The 11833-nt window shown below is 40.6% G+C and overlaps 1 protein-coding gene and 1 long non-coding RNA gene across 2 annotated transcripts; one reads left to right on the top strand and one right to left on the bottom strand.

The window, feature by feature from the left end:
* Positions 1–348: 348 nt before the first annotated feature.
* On the top strand, positions 349–1030 carry LOC139432445 (uncharacterized). The gene is made up of 3 exons (XR_011642217.1): positions 349–434; positions 509–664; positions 724–1030. It is a non-coding gene; the product is annotated as an uncharacterized lncRNA (long non-coding RNA).
* A 5402-nt stretch (positions 1031–6432) lies between these two features.
* On the bottom strand, positions 6433–9575 carry LOC111418924 (uncharacterized). Its single transcript, XM_071200905.1, is given in 1 exon segment — positions 6433–9575. A coding segment is annotated over 1 exon segment (744 nt). The 5' UTR covers positions 8181–9575; the 3' UTR covers positions 6433–7436.
* Between the last annotated feature and the right edge of the window lie 2258 nt (positions 9576–11833).

The raw sequence follows: 11833 nt of genomic DNA, 5'->3' as shown, positions 1-11833 counted from the left end.
TATAGGCTTTTAAAGAGCATGGTGAAATTTGCCAAAGAAAGCTTAAAATCAAAATAACTCGAAAACAAAAAATGGTAGGTATCAACAACTTTTATCAAAGTCAACATATTTTTTTATGTATAATTGAAAGGTGTAATAAAAACTATGGCATTCCATTTAAAATAACGAAGTTGTGGTCTACTTCCGGTTTTAATTTTAGATTGAAAGTTTAGAATGAACAACCCATGCTACCAAAATTTCAAACCTCTATGAATAGTGGAACCTAAAAAAGTTCTAACGAACCAGTTACGTGAGACACCTGTATAGTGTAATATATCAATTAATTAATGTAATTTTATTTTTAGAAAAAAGACTTAATATCTTTTGTAATTTCAATATGGTGTTGCTTAGCATTATTTTTAATTCATTCCGTTGGACAAAGGGTTACTACTTGGGTATGTATAATAACATTAATGACACAACCCTTAATGAGATAATATTATTAATTTTTTTTATTATAACAAAACAGGCCGGCAATGTAGCCATATGTATTTATAATTTGAATTGGTACGAAGCGGATGTTTCAACAAGAAAAGACATTTTAATACTGTTTTGTTTGAGTCAGAAAGCACCCGTTATTGAAGTCCCTTTATTCGGGCAATTATCGCATGCAGCAGCAGCAAGAGTAAGTAATTTATCGTATTAAATAGTTTCAAAATTATAAAATTAAACATGTTTTTAAAGGAATACCGGATGGTTTATGTATTTTATAACTGGATATTAAAGATTACAAAATTAAGACATATTTGAAAAGTAGTTATTGATCTAAACACCTATTACAACATTTACATAAAGCACCAAGTTTAAAACAAGTGGATATGTAATATATTTAAGCACTATATGAAATATTGATGGTTTAAATTCTTACTCTATGAAATATTTTGTGATAAATATAAGAAAATTGTATAGATTTGTTGAGAAATTATAACATTTTGTTGTAGTAATAACAGTTAGGTGTATTAAGCTGTACTATTCACAGGAAAATTAAAATTTTGTTTTATCACAAAATGTTATTAATAAAAGTTGTTTGAAATGCAAATATTGAACAAATGTATACCCAACTCTTCGAGTGCGGGAAGTTAGCCCCCCATTTTTTGATTTTTAAATTTTTTATTGTTACTCTAGATCAGTGGTTCCCAAACTTATTATGGCTACGCACCCCTTCTTGAACCAAAATGTGATCGTGGACCCCCTAGTCAGTGCCGTGCTACTAAAACTGTTTTGACCGGAATGCAGTGGTCGTAAAAAGTGAGCTGGCTAGAAAATTGATGACCTGTCGTCACTGACTTGTGACGTAAAATAAATACATATAAAAACATTTTGATATTTAAAACAACATTAAAAAAACATATTCCTGTTTTAAAGATAACATTTTTTAATGTGATTGGTGAGCCTGATGAGTTGTGATCAAATTGTTTATGTTTGGCTCTATATTTGTAAGCAACAATCGCAAGTCACCACGAGCACTAACATCAAGTCGGTTTCTTTTTTTCGTAATCAGGTTCATAACCGCACTAAATTGTGCTTGAATTGTCTGTGTTTCCTGACCTTTGGAAGATTGCTCAAGTCACGCCAATTCCAAAAACATCCAGCCCTCGGGAACTTAAAGATCTCCGCCCCATAAGTATTTTTTTTGCCTATATTGTCCAAGATTCTGGAAAAAGTGGTTGCTACTAGACTTACCCAGCATCTAAATAAATTTAATATTCTACCAGTCCGTCAGTCTGGTTTTCGTTCAAGACACAGTTGTACGACAGCCCTTCTCGATGTCACGGATGATATTTTCCATGCAATTGACCAAAAAAGCGCCACGATCCTGATTCTCTTGGACTTCTCTAAGGCCTTTGATACCATTCACCACCCCACTCTCTTAGCAATACTCCACCATATTGGCCTTTCGGAGGGTGCCATAAAGTTTTTTAATAGTTACCTCCTGAATCGGTCACAAACTGTTAAGCTTCATGGAAAGGAATCTTCAGCAGCAGGGGTGTCCTCAGGCGTGCCGCAGGGTTCAATTCTTGGCCCGCTGCTCTATCTGATTTATACGGCTGCTTTACCAAAAGTACTAGACTATTGCACTGCTCACATGTATGCTGACGATACTCAGGTCTATTACTCATTCAATGAGAATAACATTGACAAGGCTGAAAGAGCTATCAATTCTGATTTAGACAAATTGGCCCACGAAGCTTCAAATCATTGTTTGATTATTAATCCGTCTAAATCAGCAGTTATGGTATTTGGGAGTGGTGGTGTGGTGAACAGGGTCAAGGGGTCTCTGAGTGTCGGAGTGGGTGGTGTTAAATTGAATTTTACGGACGAGTGCTGTAATTTGGGTATACGTCTTGATACCGCACTCCGATTCCGTGGACATGTTTCTTCACTAATTCGTAGAGCATACGTGACGCTTAAATTATTGTACAGTAACAGGAGCTTACTTAACCAACGTTTGAAAATCCAATTATGTGAGGCTCTTGTTCTGTTCATATTCAATTACGGAGATGCTTTATATCATCCATGCTTAGACTCTGTAACCAAAGTGCGTATCCAAAGAGTGCAGAACTCATGTCTGAGGTTTATATATGGTATTAAAAGACGGGAAAACATATCACACACTCTGAATTGGGCAAATTGGTTGAATATGACGCGTCGTAGAATCCTTCACAGTGCTTGCCTCTTTCACAGAATTATTATGTATAAATGTCCACCATATTTAGCCAATAGAATCAGGTATCGCAGTGACGTGCACAATATTAATATACGACATCGGCACATGTTATGCATACCACGCCATGAACTTCAAATTTTTAAAAGATCTTACTCTTATAATGTAACTACTATTATGAATAGCCTTCCTGATTCAGTCAAGCAGCTGAGTGAGCGAAGTTTCAAGTCTTATTATAAAAAAATTCTTTTGATTGAGCAGAACAGCATTTAAATTTAAATCTTAAATTTAAGTTCTTATTAAGATGTAATATTCACTTTTTGCATTTCTGAATTGTATGACCTAACAGGGCAGGGGGAGATTGTTCGCGGCAGCTTGTTTAACCTTTTCTTCATTTTGCTATGTTTTGTTCTTTAATTTTGTTGTATCTTTTTTTATTATTCCTTATTATTGTTATTTTTCATTGCTAACTAATTTAGGTGCTTACTTCTGTTAATATAGTTTTTTTATATATATATAGTTAGTGCTATCTTGTTTGAAACCAATTTATTTATTATTTCTATTATAAAAGGGCCGATGAAAAACAATAGCAGACAAGCTATGTCTGCATTGACTCGGCTCTTTTTGATGATGCGCTGTTATTAAGTCCGGTTTTGTTGATAATTTCAGAGTGTTTATTATTTTATTTACTTTTATGTATTATTTTTTGTATTTTTTTTCGTGGGCTTGTAAATTCTTTGTTGCATCATCAATAAACATAAACACACAAACACAAATCTACGTTCCATTAACTACGAGGACGAAAAAGCTATTAAAAACTTTTCCGCAGTGTCCTATACTTCGGGATATAAAGTTGGTATCTGTTTTTGTAACCAACATTTTTCATATCCGTCAACAAACATTGGTTTTAATTCTTCGTTTGTACTTAGCTCGATAAGTTGCTAATGAATAAACACAGAGCTAGTTGATTTGTATGTAAAAGGGTCCAACACCCAATCGGTAATACATTACATTACATTACATTACATAGAATACATATCGGGTAGGCGGACCACCCAACCTTGCACCGCGACCCTAAGGATCTATTGTACTCCGATAGATATCGTTATCAAATTTCACCGTGCTCTTAACGAACATTAATACCTTGCTCGGCGAAAGGTCATTCAGATCTTTTGAGGAGATAATCTGCGACTCAAAAATCGAGAATCTGATACGGTTAACGGCAGGGCAGTGGCATAAAACATGCTCAACCGTCTCTGCTTCCTCCGCACATAGTCGGCATTCAACATCGTCGGCTAAACCCAACAACAAAAACACCCATTAGAACTTTTATGCTACTACGGGCAAGTCCTAAAATATTCCCAGGTCTCATTCCAGGAGAACTGGTCCACAGTAGGCGAAGTCTCTCTTCAGCCCACAGTCCAATCCTATATTTGGCCATCGCAAATGATACACCAACTGCTGGTTCCGGCCCCACAAACGCTTCAGCGCTGCCATCTCGTGCTAGCTTATCTGCCGCTTCATTGCCAGCAACCCCAGAGTGACCCGGGACCCAGATCAGAGAGACTCTGTTATCACAACTCAGTGTGTTTAATGTTCTCTTACAATCATTAACCAGAGCCGACACCGTTTTCACGGCTTGCAGCGCCTGGAGAGCGGCTTGACTGTCTGAGAAAATTCGTACTGTCATGTTCTTCACCCCTCTTTCAAGAAGGATTTTAGCACCCATGTCTGGCAGTATACTCCTGCTCCTACCCCTTCAGGCGTTTTTGATCCATCTGTGTACAAGCAAATATCTGCCCGAACCAGAGAATTTTCATTTTCGATCCAGGACTGCCGCTCAGGCAGTACAATCTGGTATCGTGCATTAATCACTGATAGTGATACCGCCAAATCTGACGGCATTGATAACACAGTATCAGTGCTTATAATGTCTTCCGCAGCCCATTGGTAGGACATGTCGGAACAGTTTTGAGCATATTGCTCAAATCTGTAAATGGTTGTTCTAGCCACTTTCTCTATATGCAAATGCAGAGGAGATAGGCCAAGCAGAACCCCCATTGCTAGAGTTGGCGTTGTGCCTATCGCACCAGAGATTGCCAATCCAGCTACTCGTTGAATTCGTGAAAGTTTACTGATAACTGAAGTCTGTCGGACTTTCTTATACCAGGCTGCTGCTCCGTATGTGATCATAGGTCTAACCACAGTCACATAGAGTCAGTACAGTCTTTCAGGGGTAAGACCCCAAGTTTTTTCACAAAGACTGCGACAAGTCCACAAGGATAGTCTAGCTTTGTGCAAAACTCCCTGCAAATGTCCATTCCATGACAGGGTTTTGTCTAGGATTACTCCTAGATATTTGACTTCCTTTGAGAAAGGAATTTCTTCACCTTGGATAGTTGGACGGATTAGTCCATCCAACTTTCGCTTCCTGGGGAAGGGCACAACAATTGTCTTTTGCAGGTTTATTGAGAGGTTCTCTCCCTTACACCAAGCGCAAATGGTATCTAGGGTGACCTGGAGGACTTTAGATATCCTCGGCAAACAGGTTCCTTTGACCATAACGACAATGTCATCAGCATAAGCTTGTATTTCCACACCAACGGCTTCGACTATCGCAATCAGATCGTCAACTAGGATGGACCAAAGCAGGGGAGATAACACCCCTCCCTGCGGGCAGCCACCTCCCGGCCTGAAGCGTATCGTATCACCGTGGAGTGAAGTAGAAACTATTCTACTATCTAGCTTATTGCGGATCCAACCCGCTATAGTTGCTTCCACTCCCCTGTCAAGAGCAGCTCTTTCAAGAGATTGTGGTATTGCGTTGTTAAACGCTCCCTCTATATCCAGAAACGCACAAACCAAGATTTCTTTATCCTGCAGCGTCCTGGATACTCTACCAACTAAGTTGTGTAGAGCCAATTCTGCTGATTTTCCCGCTTGATAAGCATACTCAGTGGACCAGATACCAATGGCACCGTACGGATATACCGTTCCAGAACTTTTTCAAGGGTTTTCAGCAGAAATGACGTTAGGCTGATGGGTCGAAAGGCATTAGAAGTAGGGACCGAACGGCCCGCTTTGGGTATGTAAGATACCCGTACCTTAGTCCATTCTGCCGGCACATATTTCCAGGCAACAACAAAGACCTCCCCTACTGTAACAAAGCAGGAAAGATATTGTCTTCTCCAAGCGATTTGAACGGCTTAAATGTTTGAATTGCCTGGTCCACGGATGTGTAAGTGACGACTTTTCTAGCCACACTCCAATCCGTATTTGAGGGGCGCTTTGCCTTGCAGGAATAGCCCGCTGTGGCATTATCGGCCCTCATCATCAGGCTTCCTGGGAAGTGAGTCTGCATGAGAAGCTCCAACGAGGCTCTGCTAGAGTCCGTAAAACTACCGTCAGGCCGCCTAAGTGAGCCCAGGGGTAGTGCCGGATCTCTAGCGAGAATCTTGTGAATTCTTGCACTGCTGGGTGTGTCTTTCACTCCCTCACAGAACCTCCTCCAAGACTCTCTTTTTGCCTTACGTATGTTTTTGGTGTAATTCGTTAGAGCCTGTTTATATTTCTCCCATTCACCTAATGTCTTGTCCCGGACCTCTTGTCTTTCGGAGCTAAGAGATTCGTTCCACCAGGGTGTGCTCCGATTACTACTTTTCACCTTCAGTGGACTGCTACTGTGATATGCAGAGCGAATTGCCACAGAGATCTGCTCCGTAGCTATTTCAACCTGATCACAGTTCCTAACGGTTGCGATAACACTAGTTAGGTTATCTGCAAGGCAACTCTTAAACAGATCCCAATTAGTGCTACGGGGATTACGGTACGTACAGTCCGATTTCATCCCTAGATCAATTTTAAATTGAATATGTCTATGATCTGAACACGACGGTTCAGAGGATACCCTCCAGGAGGTTATCTTAGAGCTTAATATAATTGAGCTGAACGTAATGTCAAGTACCTCTGCTCTATTTCTGGTAACAAAGGTTGGTTTGGCGCCTACATTATTAACAGTCCCCTAATAGGTAGTCAAAAAGTAAAGCCGCGTTGACATGGGTAGTGAATCACGAACGTGAGCTACGCTTTCGTAAGCTACGCTCCGTGTCAACTACTAGATTCGTGAAATACGAAGCGTAAATACTTTTCACGAACGGAAATAATTCCGATCGTGAAAATATTAAACCTGTTTGATTTTTGTATCTTGTGGTCAGTCGTGAGCAGAGCAGGAGGACAGTAAATTGTTAAATTATGGCTGCTCATATTTTAAGAATGAACGATGCAGACACCAATAAATTTCTGGAACTATATCAAAATGAGCCAGTTTTGTGGGATCCGACCAGGGAGGACTATAAAAAACGAGAGTCTCGTGCAGCTGCAGCAAGAAGAATTGCAAATGCAATGGAAATCGATGGTTTTACAGAAATCCATGTAATAATGAAATTTAAAAAATTACGTAGCTCCTATTTGCAAGAAATAAAAAAGATTAGGCAGAGTATGAAGTCCGGGTATTGTTCTGATGAAGTTTATACTCCCAAAGTGAGATGGTTCAAAATAATGGATTCTTTTCTCAAGCCGCACGTAAAAGCAAGAGAAACCCAATCAAACTTGGTAAGTGTTTATTTTAATTTATAAGTAAAAAATATATATATATATATATATGTATATATTACTAAATCTAGCCAGTATATCATTTCCTTACACATTTTGAGAATGTAATGTGGTACTTTTTTTACTCCTCAACAATTTGCCATTGCCAAGGAACTGCTCCCTCATGGTTGAAGTAGTTGCAATATTCATCTCTTTTTACCAATGCTGATCTGTTCGGGTGTCTATCATGTGTCGCAGTAATGTCTATAAGACCAGAACTGCTTATTTACCGCCAAGTTCCCGGAATTACATTGTAGTTTTCGTGTTCAGAATCAATTAGGTTAGCTGGCACATAACAGTTACCAGTTTTTCGAAGCCAGTTATGTATTGAGCAGCAGGTTTTTACAATTTTATCAACTTTTTGTAAATCTACGGCAATTGGCCTTTCAAATATTCTAAATTTTGACGCTAGCATACCAAATGCATTTTCAGAAATACGTCTTGCTCTGGACAGCCTATAATTGAAAATACGTCTAGCTCTGGATAATTTTCGTTTACTGTATGGTTTGAGTAGAGATGTTGTTAAAGAAAATGCATCATCAGCAACAATAACTGCATTTGGAGGTATATTCAGTATGTTTGCCTCCATTGCTTCATTGAGGCTACAGTTTCGTCACACACCCCCATCTGATGCCCTGCCTTTAGCTCTTATATCCATATATGTGAAACAATAATTGTGATCAACTAAGGCAAGCAAAATTATGCTGAACGATTGTTTATAATTGAAATAATCGGACCCAGTTTTATGCGGCGCTCTTATAACTATATGTTTGCCATCTAGTGCCCCAATGCAATTTATGCTATGTTCTACACCTGCTGGTGACATTAATTCTGCGCTAGACAAACTAGATGATATTTCTAAAAGAGCTGCTAATGCCAGTGTATCAAAAGAAGATTGTTTCGATCATTTTGGAAAATATATTGCTTCTCTTTTACGAACTCTACCACTAGGTCGATCATCACAACTACAATCGGAAATAGTTTCTATGATTTTGAAACCGACAATTCCCACATATTCAATACTCTCCAGCGCGTACTCACAGAACTCAAATTTCATTACAAATTCGACTACAAACTCGGAAAGTATTCAAAGTGGACCACCATCGATTGAAAATATTCAAAACTGAACTCAAGATTCTGTTTTTTCAGCTGCAGAAGATATACAGGATCATTTGATCTCTGAGTTAACTTCGGCCATGCGCAATTAGCAAATATACTTACAAATAAACATACAAATACTTCTATGTATTTGCTTTGGGAAATATATGTTTTGCAAACCATGACTTTTTATTACCTTTCTGTTTAAAATATTTTATAGTTTAAATGTGCCCCTCATGAGCCTACGAAAACTATACGAGAATTTAGAGGAAAGTCTAGTTGCCATACCAATAATAAGAATACCGTTTGGAATTAAATAACGTTTTTACTTACCTTGATAAATTCTTTTAGAGCATCACACACTGCATCTAAAACTTCTTCTATAAATTTACTTATCGATGATTTGGGTACTCTAAATAAATATTCTAAACTTTTAAAAGAGTCTCCAGTAGCTAAATATCGAAGAGTTATTTGCAGTTTCAATTTGGCCGATAGAGCTTCTCTCATATTAGTGGATTTTCTTTGAATTTTGGGGCTAACAAGTTCCAATAAATAATTAAAATGGTGTTCCGACATTCTAAGCAAATTTTTAAAATCTTCAGGGTACTTGGAGATGTCTTTCATTAAACTAGTATGACTTCTTTGTAGAATCCATTTCCTTGTCCACCATCGTCTTTTCTTTCTTTTTCTTGCCAAATTTTGTGAAATCCTGTCTGCTATCACACCACACAAAACTTGACATGCTTCTGCCACCAAGCACTGCATATTCGCGACTGAAGCAAATACCTACCGTGTAAACCCGTTTCACGAAAGAGGCATGACCACAGTCGTGAAATAATTAGATTCGTGTTACCACGCCGGTGCCTCTTGTTCGTAATTCACAACCCATGTAAACGCGGCTAAACTCACCTCTTTCATTTGTGTTGGTGCTTGCCCACATTGTGTGGTGGGCATTGGCGTCACATCCAACAACAACTTGCAGGTTATTCCTCCGGCTGTAGGCAATTATGTCTCGCACAGCGGCCGGGGAAGGTCATTTTCCGTTCCGGGGAAGTATGCCGAGCAGATGACAATTTCTGTCCAGCCCTTCTCACCTCGGATTCTCAGAACCGCAGGCACACAATCGCGGTCGCTATGCTCTGAGATTAAGAAAGCATTAATGTTGTTCCTGATAAGTAAACAAGCTCTGGGTCTATCTCCTGAGCAAAGTAACTTACCGGATAAATTACCGAGTCCGCTGATGCGCCCGGTATTGGCGAGCCATGGTTGGGACTTCTGCTAAGGACAGTCGTAGCCGCCCTACCGTGCTGCAGGTTTACCTGTAAACAGTTAATAGACTTATCCACTGAGCTGAGTACAGTTTCCCCTACTTACCTCTCGCATGGGATGGAGCAGCCGTCCCACCGGCCCCTCTCATTCCAGCGCGCCTTCTCGAGCCTCGGACAGGAGTCGAGGATTTTCCTCTTTCTCCACTCTCCCGTGGTGCAGAACGAGCACCTGCACGACGCCCCCTGCTGGACACCCCGGCACGTGCGGATATCCCACCTCGGCCGGATTTCACACCTGGCGATCTTTTCACGCGCTTTTCTTTTACACGGTTTTCTAAGGAAAGTATCTACCGTGTAAAAAAAGAGTTGGGTGTATTATCAAAAATATGGTTTATATACCGATATACGGCGCGACCTGGTCCATATCAGAAATTTTATTAAAATAATCGATCTCAAATCACGTTATAAACAAATATTATATAAAATATTTTTCGATAAAAACTGTTCACTGAGAAATTAAAATTCTATAGTGTCCGCCAAAAAGTCAGCAACACCCGTTTTCTTTGTTCCATGATGATTTTGAATCATATTAATTAATTAAGTTTATTGCTACCATATCAGCAATACATTCCACAAACAATTAAATTTTAACAATACTACAATTACATATATCACATTACAATACAATACATTTTATTTCCTATCCTACCCCTCCCCATCTCCTCTCCGCATCTCCCTACGCTGTCTTGTCACCACCACCTCCCTCATCCATTCTCTTCCTTCTGCCCCCTCCCCCAGCACCTGCTTCCAGCCGATCACCTCATCTCTTAGCTCGTCACACTCCCTCAGTAGGTGCTCCAACGACTCCCACTCCCCCCCACATAGCCTACAACCTCTCTCATCATCTCTCATCCAATACCTATTCGCTCTCTCCTCATTGCCGCATCTGAATCTTGCCACCATCCTCTTCCCCTCCTCATCCCCATCCACCGACAGGTACTTCGGCAATCCCTCCGTTATTATTTCCTCGTACTTAGGGTTGTACCTGCTCTCCCTTATCTGCCCCCTTCTTTCTTGCCTCTGTACATCTCTATCCCTGCTCTCCAGCTCTTTCCACATCTCAATCCCTTCCCTCCTTCTATCATCTACCGCTTTCACTGAGTACCCCACCCTTCTGAAATATTCCTCCCTCCCTCGTTGCCCGTAACCCCCTTTCCCTGCCTTAATCTCTTTCCAGCACTCCGCCAAAATTTTACATTGAGACCTCCCTTCAACCCTCTCCTTAAAACGTATCGCCCTTTTACCCGCCTCCACTCTTAACTTATCAACCTTCACCTCTTCTCTGACTATGTACTCCGGCGTCTCTTTTGCCAACCCCAAAACCCATCTCCAATACCTAGCCTGTACGCCTTCCAACAGCCCTTGCTCTTTCCACCCCCAAAGCTCCGCCCCGTACATCATAACACTTCTAATCAAGCACTCGAATATCATCTTCCTTTTTCCCATATCCCTTCCAAATAATCTCTCTCCCCACCCCCAGACCTGCCCCATCACCTTATTCGCCTTCTTTGCCATTGCCCTCACATGCGCGCCTTCCTTGTTGTTCTCTCTAAATCTGTACCCCAAATATGTGTACTCCCTCACCTCCTCTATCTCCTTCCCTTCCCACCTCCAGTCTTCGCTCTTCCTTCTACCCCCTTTACAGAACTTCATAACCTTTGTCTTTCCTACATTCACCTCCAGAGCCTTCCCCCTAAAATAACTCTCCAAACTCCGCATCATCGCCTTCATCTCCTTCGCCTCTCTCGCCACTACCACCAAATCGTCCGCGTAAGCCAGTGAATGCACCTTCCTCCTCCCTACAACCACACCTCCCATCTGCTCACCGGTCAATCTGTCTTCCATGTCTGCGGTATACAAGGCAAACAGAGCGGGACTGAGTGGACATCCCTGCCTCAAACCCCTCGTTGTCCAGAACCTATCCGTTAACTCGTCCCCCACCTTTACCCTAGCTATCGTCTCTGCGTATATCTCCCTCACCCTGTTTATTGTCCCACCAGTAATCCCTCTCCTCCTCATCTCCTCCCATAACTTCCCTCTATTCACCTTATCA

This window comes from Onthophagus taurus, unplaced genomic scaffold (genome assembly GCF_036711975.1).
Source record: "Onthophagus taurus isolate NC unplaced genomic scaffold, IU_Otau_3.0 ScKx7SY_15, whole genome shotgun sequence".
Classification (NCBI taxonomy): domain Eukaryota; kingdom Metazoa; phylum Arthropoda; class Insecta; order Coleoptera; family Scarabaeidae; genus Onthophagus; species Onthophagus taurus.
The sequence above is the reverse complement of the archived record's forward strand: the minus strand, read 5'-3'. Positions and strand labels throughout refer to the sequence as shown.